The sequence below is a fragment of the Pteropus vampyrus genome, unplaced genomic scaffold, assembly GCF_000151845.1.
Source record: "Pteropus vampyrus isolate Shadow unplaced genomic scaffold, Pvam_2.0 Scaffold36, whole genome shotgun sequence".
Classification (NCBI taxonomy): Eukaryota; Metazoa; Chordata; class Mammalia; order Chiroptera; family Pteropodidae; genus Pteropus; species Pteropus vampyrus.
This window is the reverse complement of record NW_011888817.1, coordinates 1,613,130-1,632,245: the sequence shown is the minus strand read 5'-3', so window position 1 is coordinate 1,632,245 and position 19,116 is coordinate 1,613,130. Positions and strand designations below refer to the sequence as shown.

The 19,116-nt window shown below is 57.6% G+C and overlaps 1 protein-coding gene across 3 annotated transcripts in view; it reads left to right on the top strand.

Annotated features, from left to right (window-relative positions):
- The window catches only part of RAP1GAP (RAP1 GTPase activating protein), a 48,865-nt gene extending 30,944 nt beyond the window's left edge, over positions 1 to 17,921 (top strand). For 2 of the 3 annotated variants that reach the window (XM_023529135.1, XM_011357524.2), the window contains 19 exons: positions 1,791 to 1,894; positions 2,158 to 2,236; positions 2,649 to 2,702; positions 3,812 to 3,895; positions 4,095 to 4,195; positions 4,331 to 4,460; positions 5,472 to 5,627; positions 6,034 to 6,105; positions 6,686 to 6,772; positions 7,189 to 7,326; positions 8,921 to 9,052; positions 11,051 to 11,128; positions 12,056 to 12,165; positions 13,115 to 13,228; positions 14,612 to 14,735; positions 15,727 to 15,829; positions 16,178 to 16,281; positions 16,462 to 16,500; positions 16,897 to 17,919. In XM_023529135.1, coding sequence (XP_023384903.1) covers positions 1,791 to 1,894; positions 2,158 to 2,236; positions 2,649 to 2,702; positions 3,812 to 3,895; positions 4,095 to 4,195; positions 4,331 to 4,460; positions 5,472 to 5,627; positions 6,034 to 6,105; positions 6,686 to 6,772; positions 7,189 to 7,326; positions 8,921 to 9,052; positions 11,051 to 11,128; positions 12,056 to 12,165; positions 13,115 to 13,228; positions 14,612 to 14,735; positions 15,727 to 15,829; positions 16,178 to 16,281; positions 16,462 to 16,470 — 1,779 coding nt within the window. In that variant the 3' untranslated portion in view covers positions 16,471 to 16,500; positions 16,897 to 17,919. Of the gene's footprint in view, positions 1 to 1,790; positions 1,895 to 2,157; positions 2,237 to 2,648; positions 2,703 to 3,811; positions 3,896 to 4,094; positions 4,196 to 4,330; positions 4,461 to 5,471; positions 5,628 to 6,033; positions 6,106 to 6,685; positions 6,773 to 7,188; positions 7,327 to 8,920; positions 9,053 to 11,050; positions 11,129 to 12,055; positions 12,166 to 13,114; positions 13,229 to 14,611; positions 14,736 to 15,726; positions 15,830 to 16,177; positions 16,282 to 16,461; positions 16,501 to 16,896 lie in introns of all 3 variants that reach the window. The other variant, XM_011357522.2, reaches the window with a different exon arrangement.
- Positions 17,922 to 19,116: the final 1,195 nt, after the last annotated feature.

The following is a 19,116-nucleotide window of genomic DNA, read 5'->3' as shown; positions in this document are numbered from 1 at the left end:
CAATATATGAACGTATCAAAGTAACCTTTGTACACCTTAAGTTTATACAATGTCAGATGTCAAATATATTTTTAAAAAGACATGCCATGGGAAGAGTCATGTTCCTAGGTGTGTGCGCATGTGTATTGGGAAGGTGTGTTGGGAATTGGGGAACTATATGACCTCAGTCTGAGCCCAAGGCATTGGCCTGACCCTGGAAGGTATTGGTGCTAAGGCTGAAAGGGGAAAGGGGTGGAATACATTGTTACTGAGACTAAACCAGCAGGCCCAGGTTCAGGAGCCATTGCTTGGGAACAAACCCAGAACAGGGCATTAGATTCTACCTCTAGGCTGAGCCCTGTGGGTGGAGAGAGACCTGCATCCCGGCACCCACTGTCCAGTGTGCGATGTGGGGGACTGTGTGGGCCTGGCACATAGTTGACACTCAGAAAAGTTTGCTGAGGAGTGATGAGTGACAGAATGAAGGTGGCACCTTGACCACAGAAGGACCCAAAGAGGTATAGGTTGGGGGGGTCAGAAGAGGCATGATGACCAGGGTCAGGTTGGCAGCACAGAGAGGAGGGGCCCCATGAGCTGGCACAGAGCCAGGGCCATCTCTCGACTCCAGGTAGGGTGACGTGGGGTGACATGGGGTGACGTGGGAAGCACCGAGGCCTGTTCAGGCAAAGGGAGGAGGTTAGAGTGACTTTAGTATTGACTCCCTGGGACCCTGAGCCCACTCTCCTACTGTTCCTTGGACTCCTCTGGGCCTGGCCAGGGGAGTCCTGGGAAACTGCCCACCCTGAAGACTTTAGTGCAGCTCTCCTTGCCAGGTGCCTGCCATTCCCTCTCTACAGATGGTGCCACGCATTTGGGGGTTTCTGTCACTCTGTGCCCAGGCAGCGCAGAGGGGGTGCCCTCAGACCGTCCCTGAGCTACAGATTTGTGGGGGCACATCCCCTGGCCTCTGCCTCTTTCGTCTGCTCTCTGAGCACAGGTGTTCATGTTTAAACAGGACTTCCAGGATGACTCCTGGGGCGGGTGTGGCTGCGGAGCCAGCTCCACTCCCAGGGCCGGCGCTGGCAGGGGGAGCCCAGGGCCAGGCTGGGGTGTACTCTCCTAGCACTCATGGCCCTTGGCTTTGGGGCTTTCCTGCCTAGAGGTGCCAGCCCTGGGCTCCTTCTAGGGTTCCCTGCCTCAGTTTCCTCTTGCGTCCTCTGAGGTATTCCTTCCCACCCTACGGCTTCTCCCAGTGAGGTAGGAGGGTGGGAACCTGCCCGGTCAGCCACCCAGTGTGTTCATGACATGTTTCACTTCCTGTTTCTCACGGGCCCTGGCTTCAGAAGCCAAAGGTTGAGCAATCAGTTGGCATATTTTTATTGAGTCCCTACTGTGTGCCCAGCCCTGAGTAGGGCAGCGCTAGGAGACAAGTATGGAGATCCGAATGTGATCCTGACTTTGACGAGGACACAGAGAGCCCAGGTTTCTATAAACATTCATTGAATACCTACTCTGTGCCAGGCACTTTATCCCCTTCAGTCCCTGCCACCATCCCACAAAGTAAGTGACCTCGCTTCTGTTTTATAGACTAGGAAACTGAGGCACAGAGAGGTGAAGTGACCTTCTCAGGCTACTCGGCTGGCATATCCCAGTGGGATTTGAATGTAGGTCTGCCTGGTGCAGAGTCTGCTATTAGCTATGACACCTTCTGCTTGGTGAGGGACCCCCATCTGGGAATGAGTTGGCTTTCTGGTCTGGTTCCAGAAGCCACAAACTCAGTCTCACCCACTACCTTGGCCCACCTCCCACAGGAGCATTTCAATTACTACTCACTGGACACTGCCCTGGGCCACCTTGTCTTCTCACTCAAGTATGATGTCATCGGGGACCAGGAGCACCTACGGCTGCTGCTCAGGTGAGGGTGGGGTGATGGACCCTGGGATAGCAGGTTGGGCTGAGGTCTTATAATCTGAGAACCCACCTCATTTTACCCACTCTTCTCATCGAGGCCCAGAGAGGGGCAGGGATTTGCCTGAGGTTGCACAACGCGTTAGAGCCTGAGCCAGGCTTGGCCCCTGTCATCACCGCTGGTCCTCCCTGGGGTCTTACTTTGTGTGGAGGGGCTCCCGTCTCCCTTTCCCACTGCCTAGCCCCTCACCGTTGACTTTTTCTTCCCAGGACCAAGTGCCGGACGTACCATGATGTCATCCCCATCTCCTGCCTCACCGAGTTCCCCAACGTGGTCCAGATGGCAAAGGTGAGGCCTCTGCTCCTTCATGCTGGGCCCCCTTGGGCACCCCAGGTGGGCACACGGCCAGGCTGCAGCTTCGGCCTTAGCACACTTGCGTCTGTAGCTCCAGGTCCTGGCCCTGCATGCTGCAGCCCTGTCTCTGAGGTCCTGCCTCTCATGTGTTCCCATGATATCCACACTCTCATGTGTTCTGGTGCCCTGTCCCCTATCTGTGTGCTTTTGGACCTCTTTAGAGTACCTTTGGTACTTCAGTTCTCTGTACCCCATTCTGAGCAAGAGTGAGCCCACAGTCCTGCGTCAGCCTTGGTTGTGCCCTCTCCTTTCTGCTGCTGTCCTGCAGACCTTGGCCTGGGAGGCCCAGAGGCCCCACCCCTCCTCCCAGCCCTACCCTTAGATGCCCCCTTATCTCCTCCTGCAGCTGGTATGTGAAGATGTGAATGTGGATCGATTCTATCCTGTGCTCTACCCCAAGGTATGGCTGGATCTGGGCCCTGCTCGCTGGGGGTGGGTAGGTAACTAGGGGATCGAACATTTATTGGGCGCTGCTGTGTGCAGAGTATTTTTCCTAAGTTCTCTCATTTAATCCTCACAACAATCCTGCAAAAGTCTACAGTTTGCAGAAGAGAAACCAGAGGCCCAGAAAGTTTCTGTATCTTACCCAGGGATGCATAGCAGATAATCATGGCCTGCATTTAAACCTAGTTTTGTCTGCATTGGAGAAACGCTTTACTTACCTCTGAAAACTCTTAGTGTCATTTGGGAACCCTCCCAAGGGCAATCTGTACTCCTGGGCCAGGAAACTCCACTGGCCTTGCCTTCTGACCCCAGAGGGGATCTGGTGAGAGAGAATAACACAGGCACCTCCACAAATGCTGCCCCACAGAGAGCAGCTGCCTTTCCAGCTCTGGTGCTGAGTGCTGTGTTTGTAGCTCTGTCACATGTGGGAAAAGTGGTAGAGACTTTAGTCTTTAACGAGCCAGGGAGGCTTCCTGAAAGAGGTGGGCCTTGAAAGACATATAAACCCTTGTAGTTCTGACTGAATTCTAGAGCAAGATGCAGTCCCTGAGGGGTGGTGTGGTCCAGGAAAGGTCCACAAGGGAAGGGGCCTCGGAAATTAGATCCCATCTCTGTTACAGAAGAGGAAAGCAAGGCACAAGGTGAGGAGGGGACCTTGCTCAAGGTCCCACAGCAAATTGGTGGGACTTGGCCTGTTGCAGAATGCTGAGGTGAGTTTACTGAGGAGCCGAGGAGGGAGCTGGGTGTCACGGAGTGGAGATGGAGCAGGGGCTCATGGGCAAAACTCAGGAGCAGTGCTGAGCTTTGGAATTTAACAGACCTGAGTTCAAGTCCCAGCTCGGCCACTTGCAAGCTGTTGACCTTAGTCAAGTGACATAAGCTCCGAACCTTGGTTTCTTCATCTATAAAACGTGGACAGTAGGAGTGTCTCCGTCGCAGGCTTGTTCTGAGGATTAAATGAGATGATGCACATGGAGTGCCAGGCATAGCGCTTGGCACATAACAAGAGCAATAAACGACAACTGGAAAAAGCAGTCCGTTTCACCCCTGGTCCTCTACCTCCAGGCTTCCCGGCTCATCGTCACCTTTGACGAGCATGTTATCAGCAATAACTTCAAGTTTGGAGTCATTTATCAGAAGCTTGGGCAGGTGTGCTCACCTCCTCCTCCCTGCACCCCCACCCACCTGACAGGGTATCTGGGACTTCCCCAGGGGACTCAGTTTCCCAGGAGCTCAGGGGCTGCCAGGGGTCCTCCTTCCAGCCTTTTCTAGCGGGTGCGGGGCGGGGGGGAGGACGAGCAGCTCAGGAGCTCCAGTTCCATGACCTACGCCCTCTGTGTGTCCCCAGACCTCTGAGGAGGAACTCTTCAGCACCAATGAGGAAAGCCCTGCCTTCGTGGAGTTCCTCGAATTTCTTGGCCAGAAGGTCAAACTGCAGGACTTTAAGGGGTGAGCGTTAGGGTGGGATAAGCAGAGTATACAGTGTGACCCACATCCTTGGGCAGCGGGGGAGCCCCTGTCCTGGCCCCATGGAGGCCTGGCCGGGGCTGGAGACTGAGCCGTGGCCTGGGGGGTCTGGGGCAGGTTCCGAGGAGGCCTGGACGTGACCCACGGGCAGACGGGGACCGAGTCTGTGTACTGCAACTTCCGCAACAAGGAGATCATGTTTCACGTGTCCACCAAGCTGCCCTACACGGAAGGGGACACCCAGCAGGTAGCCCGGGCACCCACCCACCTGCTTCTACCCATCCTCCTGTCCCCTCTACCTGTCCGGTGTCCACCACGCCAGGCTCAGTGGGCCCTTGGATATAGAAAATGGAAGTGATCCAGTCCTCCCACTTGTGGGCTCTAGTTGGGGTGGGGGAGACCAGCCGTTACAAGGCTGTGAAAGCCTCGGTTTCCACATCTGTGAAATGGGGGTAATAATGGCACCTACCTCAGAGGTGAGCATAAATGAGGGATGTACATACAGTGGCTAGAAGAGTCTCTGGTACTAGCGAGAACTCAACAAATATTAGCATTTTTACAAGGAGTGAAGGGCATTGTGGGGTCACATGGGGGGGGACTTGGACTTGGCAGAAGTGGGAGTCAGGAAAAGCTTTCACAATAAAGTGCCTTTTAGGCTGCGAAGGGGCTGGGAGAAATGGGGGGAGTGTTCCAGGTAGAGAGACCGGCTTCTGCAAAGGCCTGGATGTGAGGAAGTGTAGGACACGTTCTGGGAGCTGAACTCAGAAATTTGTGACCTTGTCCTAAGCTTCCTGCAGGACTGTCTCCCTTACCCCATACCCCCACCCTGGCGGGGTAAAACAGTAATGTGAGAAAAATAGAAATATTTGTTCCTTACTTTTTAGAGTCATTTTATTTTCCTCTAATAAGTTTCTCTGTTCATTTTGGCAACATGAATATACGTTCTGGGTATTTAGACAGGAGAAAGGCTGAGAGGTAGGGCCTGGGAACCAGGAGCCCTGGGTTCGAGTCCCCTCACTCACTGTAGGGCCTTGCAAGTCACTCCTCTCTTGGCCTCGGTTTCCTCATCTGTCACAGGATTCCAAGAAAATGAAAATAATTTAAAGACAAGTTTCTCACCACATTTTTTTGGGGGGAAGCAAAGCCTTAGACATGCCCTCTGCCTACCCCAGACCCTCCCACATCCTTGCGGCCCCCTCCCCTGCCTCCAGCAGCCCCTCTCTGGCCAAGTCGTGAAGGCCTGTGGCCCTGTGCTCAGTTGCAGCGAAAGCGACACATCGGGAACGACATCGTCGCCGTGGTTTTCCAGGACGAGAACACGCCCTTTGTACCCGACATGATTGCCTCCAACTTCCTGCACGCTTACGTGGTGGTGCAGGCCGAGGGTGGGGGCCCTGACGGCCCCCTCTACAAGGTGGGTGATCTCAGAGCTTCCCAGGGCCTAGCCCCACCTCACTCACTATGAGGCCTCTTCGAGCCTCAGCTTCCCCAACTGTAGGGGGCCTGCCCTGAGCACCCTAAACTCCTTCTCACTCCAACGATGGATTCTTATCCTGCCCTCTCTATGCCCCAAAGTTAGCCACCTCCTCCTCATTAACCATCCCTGATGACTTCTGAGATCCTACACCCCCTTCCCACCACTCCAATTCAGGGCCAAGGGTGGAGGAGCTAAAATCCTGGGGGTCAGTCACCCAATCCGTAGTCACCGAACCTCCTCGACCAAGGGGCAGGCCCTGTGCCCAGCATGGGGCAGGACAGAGAGGTGAATTAGGGGTGTCTGGCTGGTATGAGGTCTCCACGGGGACTGCTCTTCCTTCCAGGTCTCCGTCACCGCCAGAGATGACGTGCCCTTCTTCGGGCCCCCGCTTCCGGACCCCGCTGTGTTCAGGAAGGTGAGGGGCAGGACTAAGTAGGTGGGGGCTGAGGAGGGGCACACAGTTTGCCATATGAGGTCCTGAAGCCCCACTGTGTGCCAGGGCAGCTGGGCTTTCCTAACTGCACCTGGGGCCTGGCTTTTCTCTTCATCTTGATAAAAACTGTGACCTTTATTTACAAAGTCACAGAATAAACTCATTGTTTTATACTTTTCCTAGCAGGCTCTTGCGGATGTCCCTCATTTCTATTATCTTTTTGACAATTACAGTCTTCCTTCCACTAAATGTTAGGGGGGCACACTTCTCTCTCACCTCTCAGAAGCCACATGTGGAGGCTTGGCTTCAGCACCCCCAGGCTGAGGAAGTAGGAAACCCCGACTCAGCCTCTTACATCTGTGGCGTTTGCTCTCCAGAGTGGAGGGCACCCATAAAGGGCACAGGGGCCCTCATGGTTGCCTGGGCTGGGGAGCTGAGCCCCAAGGAGGTGCCCTGGGAGTGCAGAGGGCAGCCCATGGCCCCTGACACACTGGGCCCAGCCCCTTGTCTTTGTGTTTGCCTGAACCCCCTTTCTCCTCTCCTCCACACTGGGCGCTCCCAGGGGCCCGAGTTCCAGGAATTTTTGCTGACAAAGCTGATCAATGCTGAATACGCCTGCTACAAGGCAGAGAAGTTTGCCAAACTGGAGGTGAGGATGGGCTGTTGGGGCTGAGCCCCTCCCCCCAACTTAGAATTTCGGCCCCGCCCCTAGGGGAGAGAAAAGGCCTTGTTCAGACCTTGGCTTTAGGGAGGGCTGCTTGGGGAAGTAGCGATTTACGGAGGAGTAGGGCTAGAGTCAAGGGAGAGAACGGAAGGCATTTCTAGGGATGTGTGAGGGATGCCCGGGAGGGGCTGGCACAGAGGCCTCCGTGGGCGAGGGGAAAACGGGGGTGGGGGGATGGGGGACATGAAGCAAGATCCTGGAGGGGCTTGAGGGAAGCCCGCGCAGGTTTCTGGGGCCCAGGCCCACTCCCCACTTACTCAGAGAAGGTGGCGGGGATTGGAATTGTGGGACGAAGGGCTGATCACTGGGGTCTCCCCTGACGGCCTGTCCCGGGCCCACAGGAGCGGACACGGGCCGCCCTTCTGGAGACGCTCTATGAGGAGCTACACATCCACAGTCAGTCTATGATGGGCCTGGGCGGCGACGAGGACAAGATGGAGAATGGCAGCGGTGGCGGCGGCTTCTTTGAGTCTTTCAAGGTGAAGGGTCGGGTCCACCTGGGTGCAGAGGGGCAAGGACCTGGCTGGAGCAGAGTTGGGATGGGGTTATGAACAGGGCGTGGGGGCGTGGCTAGGGGCGGGCTCACACTGGGGGTGGAGTTGGGTGGGGGCGTGGCTCAGGGGTTGACCTAGGCTTTATGGTGGGCTGTACTTGGAGGTGTGGTCTGTACCTGGGGGTAGAGCTTGCAGTTGGGAGTGTAAGGTGGGGCTCTGGCTGGGGAGGAGTTAATGGTTGGAGGCGGGGCCTAGGCTTGGGGGCGGAGTCTGCCTGGAAGTTCTGCTGAAGGTTGGAACCCTCTGAGTGGCAACGAGGTGCCTCTGGTACCGAGGGTGGTGGCTGCCAGGTCAGCAGGTGAAGAAGAGAGGAGGAGGCCTCTGTCCTGATGGAGGTAAAGAAACAGGTCCTGGAAGGGGTGTGTGAACCAAGTGGCCATAGGTGTGAGACCTGGCCTGTGTGACCTTCAGCCAGTTTGACCCACCCTGGCTGTCTCTGGTTTCACTCAGTGTTAACAGTAGAGACGCCCTGGGCTCAAATCCCAGCTCTGTCACTTACCAGCTTGATCGTTCTCTGAGCCTCAGTTTATCTGTCAGGGTAATGGCAACTTATGTCATTGCTGGGACTTATTTGTAAAGCAGATTCTTTTTTCCTCAGGTAGGGCCTGGACTCCCCCAGGCTGGCAGGTCCCTAGGCAGTAGCTTCTTTGCCACTGTGTCCTTTACCCACAAGAGGAGGACTGCCCATCCTCCAGGGGCCCAGCCAGGCTGGTTGGTCTCCACCCTCACCCTGGGCAAACCACAAAGCTGGAGCTGTGGGTTCACATAAGGGGATTAGCCCAGCTGCTCAGGCCTGCCCTGGACTGAGGCCAACAGACCGTCTTTGAGAAAGAGGCCTGAGGAGACAGGAATGGGTGGGGCGAGCGTGGGTCTGGGGTGTCTTCTGAGGGGGGGCTTCAGTGATCCCACATCTGGTGGGTACTGGACGGCGGACCTGGATTAATTAGGTCACAGAATTTCGCAGAGGCAGCAGAGCCCACAGCTAAGGGTTTGGGTTTGGCGTGTGGGTTCCAGACTCACCTCTGCTTCCGCGTGTGTAAGATGGGCGTGGTCTACCTCACAGGGCGAAATCAATGAGAGAGCTAATGTACAGTAGCTGGCCCCTAGTAAGCATTCAGCATAGACTGGCGGAAAAAAGCAAGGGAGGGAGGGAAGAAAAAGAAGAAAAAAGCTTTAAGAAGCCTTCCTAAAAGGAAGAAACTGAAGTTTCTGAGGGCTCTCTGTGCACACTTTTGGCCATGACCCAGGATTTTGTGCGTTCCTCACAACAATCGCACGAGAGGCTCAGGGCCTCAGAGGGGTGAAGTGGCTTGCCCAAGGTCACCCAGCAAGTTGGTGGCAGAGCCAAGGCCCAAACTACCCTTGGCACCATGTGGACCTGACTCTCGTGTGGCCTCACGGGAATGGACACGCAGAGTGGCATGGGTGGAAAGTGACCAGATGCCTGAGCTCCTAGGTTTCCCCGAGGTGAGGGGCTCATGAAGCCTGTGCCTCCTCTACCCCACCCCCACCTTCGCAGAGGGTCATCCGGAGCCGCAGCCAGTCCATGGATGCCATGGGACTAAGCAACAAGAAGCCCAACACCGTGTCCACTAGCCACAGCGGGAGCTTTACACCCAACAACCCTGACCTGGCCAAGGCGGCTGGAATAGTGAGTGCCCTCCCCCAGGGGCCCTCAGCTCTCCCCTGCCTGCGAGGCCTGGCCCCACCTGCCCCCATTGCCATGCCGTCTAAGGGTCGCCCATCCTGGGCTCTAGACTCAGTCTAGCCACTGCTCCCCATGGGGGTCATGTGCCCAGGCCATGACACTAGAATGCTGAGAGCCTGCAGCCTCCTTCCCAGCTCCTCTCCCCTCCCCAGTTCCTGGCCCCTTATTCAGGTGTGACTTCCTGTGGGGCAGCTCTGGGGCAGCCTCTGTATCACATTCCTTACTGAGCATCTACTGTCTATCGTGTGCTGGGAACTGGGCTGCTGTGTGGGCACCTACTGTCAAGCCTTTAGTTTCTGGGAGCACCTACTGTGTGTCAGGCTGTGGGCATGCACTGTGTTTCAGGACCTGGATTTCTGTGTGAATACCTGCTGTGTGCCTGGCTCTGAGATGCTGATGGGGACCTACTGTGTGTCAGGACCTGGGTTGTTGTATGGACATGTACTCTGTGAGCATCTACTGTGGGCCTGGCCCTGAGTTTTTGTGAGCACCTGCTGTATGTCAGGTTCTGGGCTGCTGTGTGGGCCTAAACTCTGCAAGCACTTACTGTGTGCCTAGCCCTGGGCTGCTGTGTGAGAACCTTCTATATGCCAGGAAATTGACTGCTGAATGAGTGCATGATGTGTGCTAAGCCTGGATATCCGTGAATACTCATTCTGTCAGGAAATGAGCTGTTGCGTGAGCATATACTGTGAACATCTACCTCTGTGTGTCAGGCCCTAGGCTGTTATGTGAGCACCTACTGTGTGCCAGGGCCTCTGTGATTGTGACTGCCTGTTATGTGTCAGGAATTGGGCTTCTGTGTGAGCATCTCCTGAGTGTGCACCTACTGTGTGATTACTAACTGTATGCCAGGCTCTGTGGGATTCTGCTACTAATACACAGAAGGTGTGTGGTCACACTGGGTGGACATGGCCTTGAATTGTGGGTCTCTATGCTTTCTGCCACCTAGTGGCCGCCTCAGGCACTGCACCCAATGCTCTGTTCCCGCCTCCCCATCCATCCTTCTTCCTTATCCCCTCCTCCATCAATCATTTATTGACTGCTGCATGCCAAGCCCTGTGCTCAGTGCTGTGAGGCTGTGTCACTTGTGGCAGGAGGGATACCCGCCCCCCCGACCCCCAGTTTCTGCCCCATGATCTGGCCTGGCCAGGGAAGGAAGGCAGGTCCTTTGCTGTCCAGCAGTCACCAAGACCACTGTCCTTGCAGAAGCAGGCCCACCCTCCCCCACAACCCAGATTTACAAGCCACTCCCTTCCTTGCCTGGAGTGGCCCAGCCTCCTGTGGGTGGCTGTGGAGGGCCCCTGGGACCGGGCCAGGCCAGCAGCACCCACCTTGGCAGTAACCAGACCCATTTCTGTTTTGTTTTTGCACAATGCTCCCCTTTTCACATTGCTTCCTTTCCCCTTTACTCTCTCCTCTTTCCTTGTTTTCCCTTCTCCTTCTCTGCCCCCTCTTCTCATCCCCTTGGCCTCTCTCCACCTTCTTACACATACATATTCTTTCCTCCGGCACCTGTTTTCACTCGCTCTCCTCCTCTTCCTTCCCGCTCTTCTCTCCTTTGCTTCTTCCTTTTTTCCTCCCCTTCCCTTCCTATTTCTGCGTGTGCCTCATCCCCCGGGCCCGTCACTGTGTCTGTCGGTCTGCATTTCACGCTGCGCCCCTCGCGCGCGCCCTCACTCGCGCCCCTGTCTCTGTGTAACCATCTCTTTGTCAATCTCTCTGTCTTCCGTCCTCTCTGTCCCTCCTCCCACCTCTTCTCTCCTTCCCTTCCTCGGCCTTGTCTTTCTCTCTTCCAAACCCTGCCCCACTCTCTTCGTTTCTCTCTGTCTGTCTGTCTTGCCCTCCTCTCCCCATCTCACCTCTCTGTGTCTCCCCTTCCCGCCATCTTTAACTCTCTCTGACTCTCTCTGTGTCTGTCTGTCCTTTGCTGCTTGCCAGTCATTGCTTATTCCTGGGAAAAGTTCGAGTAGATTTGGACGCCGGGGCAGTGCCATAGGCATAGGAACCGTGGAAGAGGTTGTCACCCGCGGGCGCACCGGCTCTGGAGGCTGCCTGCACGCGCTGTTCTCTGCTCGCTCTCAGGACGGAGGCCATATTGGGGACGTTGCCCCCCTTTCCCCAGGACAGGGTGTGCAGGACGGAGTGCCAGCAGCTCCGATGGCACTCAGCACCCGCTTTGGGGCCTCGTACCCGTGCCAGAGCCAGTGCCCCCTGCCAGGGGCTTCTGGCCCTGCCCTGGCCCCTGGGACCCTGGCCCGGTCCCTGCCAGGACCTGGTACCCAAAGACCCTATGCCCAGCTGCACGTCCCCCAATATCGCCGGTTCTGCATGAAGCATCATCCCTCTCCTCTGCCCTGAGTCCTCTCCCCACCATGAACTGGCTGGGGGTTCCTGCCCCTCCATCCCTCCCTGGGGCCCATCTTCCTGACCCCCCAGAGAAGCTGGGGGCATGTTTCTGGTGCCTGGGGAATCCTACCCTAGTGTATGTGGAAACAGGGGGGGGGGACATCTGCGATGCTGGCTCAGAACCTCCTGCAGCCAGTATGGAGATTCTGCAGCAGGGCAGGGCTGCCTGGGGCTGGGGCTCGGGTCACTATTAACGGCTCGCTCCCCACTGTCCTTAGGCTGCAAGTCCCATGAAGCCCTGGAGGGCGGAGCGGGAGCAGCTATTCTGAGGACTCGGCCTCCCCCATCTCAGCCCAGAGTGGCCCGGGACCCCTCGGGCCCAGCCCTGCCGTGCGATCTCGGGCGGGGCGGGGGGCCCTCACCCTCACGGGGCCGTTTCTCTCTCTCTCAGCTGCTTCTGGAGATGGACGTTTTCTTTCATTCTTTCTTGCTCGTTGCCTCTGCTTCGGGGCCTGGGGCAGCAGGGCCCACGGTGGCGTGTGGGGGGCACCAGGGCTCCCAGGCAGGTGGGCACTGAGTTGGGGCCTCTCCCTGCAGTCCCTGATTGTCCCGGGGAAGAGCCCCACGAGGAAGAAGTCGGGCCCTTTCGGCTCACGCCGCAGCAGCGCCATCGGCATCGAGAACATACAGGAGGTGCAGGAGAAAAGGTGGGTGGACCTGGGCGGCGGCGCTGGGTCTGTGTCCCCTCTGACTCCCTCCCTGACCCCCGTTCAGCAGCAAGGCAAAACAGGTGGGAGGGAGTGTCCACCCTTCTGCCTCTCTGTCCCCCACAGCGACAGCTGTACGATCAAGTCCCTGCTGTGCACCAGGCACCAGGGCTTGCTCATCAACTCTCACGAACTGTTTTCATCCACTCAGCAGTTCTGCTGGCTCCCTGGGTCTCACACCTGGCACATCAGGGTGCTGTAGGTCAGAGGGCTCACTCAGGGGCTTACCTAAGTCACACAGCGGTGAGGAGCAGAGCTGGGATTTCTAGCCTGGTTCGTGGGGGGTCTGGGGGTGCGTCTGTGAGAGCAGGGATGGGTAGCAAATTGTGTTAACAGCAGGGCAGCCCCTGGGAAGCAGAGGATAGTTCCTGAGCATGAATCCTGTCTTTACCAACACGGGGGGCTGTGTGACCTTGGAAAAGTCACCATACGTCTCTGAGCCTCACTGTGCCAATCTGAAAAACAAGTCTAAGAACATAACCACCAGCATGGGGGTGCTGTGGGGCGCGCTACAGTGCATGTGAAGCAGGGTGGTGGGCACCGTCCTCATGGCCCAGAATCCCACAAATCCTGGGTTCGGGTCTTGGCCTTGCCACGTCCTGGCTGTTCATCTCTGGACTTCAGTTTCCTGATGCATAATGGGGGACAGTTATGCCTGCTTCCGTGGAGAGGAGGACTTGAGGGTGTCCTGTCTTACGTAGGTGCTCCACACCGCCCATGCAGGCCTGGCCAGGGAGCTGCAGGGACTGTCCTGGGCTTGGCCCCTGAGGACATAGTATGAGTACGAGGCAGGAAGTGCCCACGACCTCTTATCTTCACCTGGGCCTCATTCTGCCCTCATTCTGCCCAGGCCTGGTGCTGAATCCCCCCGCTACCATGTGCCCCACAGGGAGAGTCCCCCGGCCGGCCAGAAGACCCCAGACAGCGGACACGTCTCGCAGGAGCCCAAGTCGGAAAACTCTTCTACTCAGAGCTCCCCAGAGATGCCCACGACCAAGAACAGGTTGGGACTCCGAGCACACTGGGCCGGGAGCTCGGGGGTGGTGGGCTCATCTTTTCCATCCCGCCGGGGCCTGGGGCTGCCGACGGCATTGGCACTGCCACTGCCACACCAGGGCATCGGGGAGGCCTGGGCACTCTCTCAGGTCCTCCTTTGACACACACCTGCCGCCAAGCCCTGGAATACAGTGGTGACCTGGGCATACGTGGCCCCTGCCTCCTGGAGTGACGGCGCAGTGTAGTATAACCTAACAAGCTATTTCCAGATAATGATAGTTGTAGGAAAACAAAGTGGGGATGTGATGAAGAATGCCTGGGGGTGGGGGGCGTTGTTTGGATGGATGCTCAGGGATGGCATCCACAAAGGGGTGAGGTTTGAATCGAGGCCTGAGCGAGGCGTCAGCCCTGCAGGACTGGCACGGTAGAGGGAAGAAATTCCCCATAAGAAGCATAGCCAGTTCAAAGGCCCTGGGGCATACTGGAAGGATAGAAGGGAGGGTAGTGCATTGGAGCCGAGCGAGGGGCTAGGCCCACGTGGAGAGGCGGGGGCAGGGACAGGAATGGAAGCAGGTGGGCCAGCAAGCGGGCTGCTCTTCCATCAAGCGTTTGTTGGCTGAGCCCCCTCTGTGCTGGCTCTGGGGGTGTCGGGAGGACTAAGCCCAGGAGTCAGGCAGGTGAACAGAGAAGCAGGAAAAGGCAACAGGAATGGCGAGAGACCAGGCCTGCAGGACGCAGAGCAGGGAGGTCACCTAGCATAGGAGGAAGAGTCAAGGAGGGCCTTCCCGAGTAGAGGGCCCTTGGCTGACTTCTGAAAGATGAATTTGCTTTTGGGGATTTGAGGGAGAGAGTGAGACTCCAGGCAGGAGACACAAAGAGCCTGAGCATGGAACAAAACTATGAGAGGGTTAAGCAGGCAGACATGAAGCCGGAAGGCCTGAGTCCTGCCTGTTCTCCCACCTACGGCTGGTGACTTTGGCTGTTTGCCTCAGTGCCTCCCTGTCCCCTCATCTGTAAGATGCGTCTAATAACAACAGCAATGAGATAACTCAGGTGAAGGCATTTAGAACAGTGCCTGGCACAGAGCAAATGTGCGCTACATGGTCGTATTATTAATAGTTGTTGCACACCAAGCCGGGGAAGCTAGGCTTTACCTGGGGTGATGAAGAGTCACGAGAGGGTTTTGAGCAGGGGAGGGACATGATCAGATCCACATTTAGGAAGGACAGTGGCGAGAGGAGGCTCAGAGGCCTAGAGAGCTATAAAGCACCCCCCAAGGTGTTAGGCTGGATGCAGACGGGCTTTCCTGGGCTGGGAGGGCAGGGGACTGGGTCTTGGCCCAGGAGGGACCCTGCGTGGGTGCGGGCTGACGGGACGCTGTCTGTGGCAGAGCGGAGGCTGCAGCCCAGAGAGCAGAAGTGCTGAAGGACTTCTCCCGCTCCTCGTCCAGCGCCAGCAGCTTCGCCAGCGTGGTGGAGGAGACGGAGGGTGTGGACGGGGACGACACAGGCCTGGTGAGAGGCCTGGGGGGTGCGGGTGCTCCGCGCTGGCCTGGAAGCGGGGCTCTTTGGTCCCTGGAGACGCTTTGGATAGAAGTAGGAGCCTGGGTGTTGTCGAGATGTAATCAGGGACCCAGCCTGAAGGAGTAACGCAGAATGACCCCCCGCTTACTCTGAAGCCTTCCATGGTTCCCCAGTGCGCCCCCCACAGAGAGCCCAACCTCTAAGACCATTGAAGATCTAGTCCCTCCCTCCATTCTCAGCCTCATCTCTTGCCGCTTCAGCCATTCTATACTCCTTTGCTGCCCCCAAAGGTACCAGGCTTACTCCACCTCTGGGCCTTTGCATGTACCATTTTCTCTGTCTGGAGCCCTCTCCTGCCTCCTGCTTCCCCTTTGTCTGTCTGACTCCTACTGATTCTTCTCGGCTTAGCCTCCCATCACCTCCTCTTGAAAGCCTTCCCTGATTTTCTAGTCCCAGGGTAGATTCGGAACCCTTCTTTATACTCTCATAGACCCCTGGGCTTTGCCCTTAGCCCCCTTTTGTCATTCTTCATTCAACACACGTTTAGTGGGCACCTGTTCCTAGCCAGGTCCTGTTCCAGCTGCGGCAGGTACGGCACGGAGCCGTGCAGACCCCTGCCCAATGGGGTGTAGAGTCTAGAATTATAATAGTCTCTTCACAGCCTGTCTTGCCTCCTAGACTTCGAGCCACCTGAGGTCAGGGGCCATATGCAACGTCTCGTGGCTTTGCCCGGGAGAACGTCAGTGAATGTTTGTTGAATGAATGAGTAGGAGGACATAGCGTGTGCCTGTTCCCACTCCGTCCTCCTGTGGTCACCCGGGCACAGGCGTGGCTGGGCCCCCCTCCTCCTCTCTGCAGGGGGGCAGTGGTGGGAGGTCGTAGACTGAAACGGGACAGAGGAGGCTTGGAGGGGGAGGGGAGCCAAGCCTGTGCCGCTGGACAAAAGCTGACCTCCCGCTTCCTGTCCTCCGCCCATCCCCAGGAGAGCATCTCATCCTCTGGGACACCACACAAGCGGGACTCCTTCATCTATAGCACATGGCTGGAGGACAGTGTCAGCACCACGAGTGGGGGCAGCTCGCCAGGTACCACGAGTGGGGGCAGCTCGCCAGGTACCTCTGCCACTCTGGCGGTGGGAGGCGGACAGGGCTGGGCACAGAGGGCTGAGTCCACTTCTCATGCCCCAGGTGGTGGGGATGTGACGCAGGAGACAGCAGGTGGGTCATTATCCAACTTAAGGTGATTGGGTGGCTTGGAACGCTGGCGGCTCCTGGAGAGGTCGTGGAGGATGACGGGGAGGTAAAGACAGGAGTTAGGGTGAGGGAGGCACTTGGCGGGGTTGGGGAGCACCAGTGCCAACTGCCCATCCATGCCCATCTCCCCGGTGCCTCCCCGCAGCCAGTGAGGTGGCTCCCTCCTGCCCCCTTCCCCAGGCCCCTCGCGGTCACCCCATCCAGACGCCGGCAAGTCGGGGGACCCTGCTTGTCCAGAGATCAAGATCCAGCTGGAAGCGGCTGAGCAGCACACATCCCAGCTGGTACACGCAGCCCCTGGAGGGGACCAGGGGTGGAGACTAGACCAAGAGGTGTCCCCTAGGCCAGGAAGGGTTGGGCTCACCCCGCGTGGGCACAGCCAGTGACTTCTGCTTACCTGTGTCTCCTGCTCCATGTCGTCATCTGTCCTGTCCCCTGCCTCGTCGCCATTTCTGTCTGTGCAGGGCTGTTAGCCAGGCTCCCCTCGGAAGGTGACTGAGCAGGTCAGACCCAGCCCTCAGCTTTTGTTGGGTGGGAGTGGGCGGCAGTGGGCAGGGGCGTGGGCCGGCTCCTCCCTGTTCCTCTCTCTCCTCTCTGGGCTAAGAGCTATGCGTCTGGGTTCCAATCCTTTGCCACTCAGATACTGGGTGACTTGGGCAGATCGTTGGCCCCTTTCTGGGCCTCAGTTTCGTATCTGTGCAATGAGGCTAATAAATGCTGCCTCACCTCTGCTCATGAGTTGCTGGGAGGATTTCATGGGAGCCTGAAAGGGACTTGGAATTACTGGGAGAGAGGGGTCTGGGGGATTCCCAGTAGGAAGGAAAGACCCAGAGCCTGGAACCCCAAGGGTGTCTCCGTGTCCCTACTTTGTGGTTTCTCCATCTCTCTTTACCCTGCAGGCGAGGTCGCAGAAGCACAAGGTGAAGATGCTGTGTCAAATCCAGGCAGACAGGACCTCTGCCCCCAAAGTCAACACCAGCCTGTGGGCTGCCCCCTGTCTCCCCAACCCTCCCCTCGACCCACTGTCTGGGTGGTCTCTGCAGGGCGGAGCCATCCAGGCCCGGGATCGGGGAAGCTGCTGGCATCACCCCCACACCCCAGGCTGGGGGCTGGGCTGATGCAGGGGGTCATCAGTTGAAGCAAGACTCCAGGCCTGGCTTGCCCCCACCTGGGCCCTCCGTCACGCCTTGGTGCCCCTCTGGGAGGGGGAGACTGAGCTACACTAGGGTGTACAGAGCCTGCGGGCAGCGGGATGTGAGATGAGGTGGAGTGTGCACTGGGCCGGCAGTCTTGAGCCCTGGCTTCCAGGATGGGTTCCGCCATGTGACTCTGGGACACCTCTCTGGACACCTCTGCTACAAATGGACAAGATTATTTCAGAGGTCACTGAAGACTGTGATTCCATGTACCTGCCCCAGAATGGGGATGTCCTCCCAGGGGCCTCCCATCACCCTACCCTGCTGCTTGGGTCCCTGGGGCCCCAGGTGGACTGAGGGGCAGGGAGCTGGCTCTGCCCGTCGCCCCTCCTGGACCCTCGAGCTCTACCGTGGATCTGCTGATGCCCTGTCCACTGCCTCCACATGACAGACGAGTGACCCCCTTGTGGGGGAAAGGGGACCCTACCTGGCTCCTCAGCCAGCACCCAGCTTCACCCCTGCCATCCCGTGTTTCTGGTCACCCCAGGCCAAGGGGTCTTGGCTGGCCTAGAGACAGAGGCTTCACCTTTGCCCCGCCCCCCACCCCCATAGAGGGGGCGGCCAGGCACAGCCGCTGAGTCCACATCCTTGTGTGTGTCTGTCCACACTTTTTAGGAGCCACGCCAAGGGCGAGCCTTCCAGCCCCAACACCCATTTTTGGAAGCCCCTGTGGCCGTGTGTGTGTCGGTAACAGTTGTACAAAATAAATTCTATTTATCGCTATTGTACCCAGCGTTGGACCTGGCTTTGCGTGAACCCTGCCCAGATCGATCCCAGGCGGATCTCAGTGGTACCAAGCCGGAGGGGGAAGCCTGTTCACCACCACCACCCCAGCCCGTCAGAGCTGCTGGGTCCGGGGGGCACACCCAAGGCCAAACCCCGGGCTCCATGACCACCAGCCGTGGCTTCCTCCCCATGGCACTGCCCTTCCCTCCACTCTGTCCTCTTCTCCACAGGGGGAAGAACATGGCTTTGAATCAAGCAGACCCTGGTTTGAGTCCTGGCACCATCTACTAGCTGGGTGGCTTTAGAGAACTTACTAGCTCCTCTGAGCCGCGGTTTCTCCTTTTGTAAAATGGGAGCAATGGTACCTCTCCCAAGGGTTTATCATGCGGATTCATTCATTGAGCTGGTGGGTATCAAACACCTAGCCCAGTGTCTGGAACCCAGTGGGTGCTCAATGATCAACTTCACCATCCCGTTCAGCGAAGCCCAAGCATTTCCCCTATGTGGCCACCAGGGGGCAACGAGTGATCATTTACCTGGCAGTTGGGGATGAGTCCGTTCAGCTTGAGAGGAGCTCTCAGTGCAGGACAGTTAATACTAAAGGGTGATGAGTGACAGAGGTGTGCGTGAGCAGTGGGCCAGCCTGGCTGAGGGAGGCAGGGAGACTGGAACAGTGGTGCCTGAGCATCCTGGAAAAGTTTAGTCAGGAAAGCGTGCCCCAGGGATAGGACGGCTGATGCCTGGGAAGGTAGCAAACAGTCCTGAGTGATGGGAAGGTGATGATGGAGGGCACAGGGAGATGGAGAGAGATGAGGCTAGAGGCCACATGGCCTTGAATGCCAGACTAAGGGGCCGGAGCTTTATGCTGAGGGCAATGGGGAGCCATAACAAGAGAAGTGGGGCTGCTGGCAGAGACGGGCTGGACAGTGCCAGAGCAGGGCGGGGAGGATCGAGAAGGCTGTTGGGGTCAGAGGGTGGCCAGGAGGGCAGTGTGCAGGCCTGGAAGGTGTTGGGAGCCCTGAGCGTCTGGATGAAGGTCCCAACGGGATATGGGGCTGAGGGAGGAGTTGAAGAGGTTCTCAGGGGTCCAGCCTGAGTAGTGCATGGATGCGGAGTCTTCTCTGAGCTTGGAGCATGGGAGGAAGAGCAGGTTCGGGGTGAGTTAGGGGTTATTGGGCTTGGGGGTGGGCACAGAAT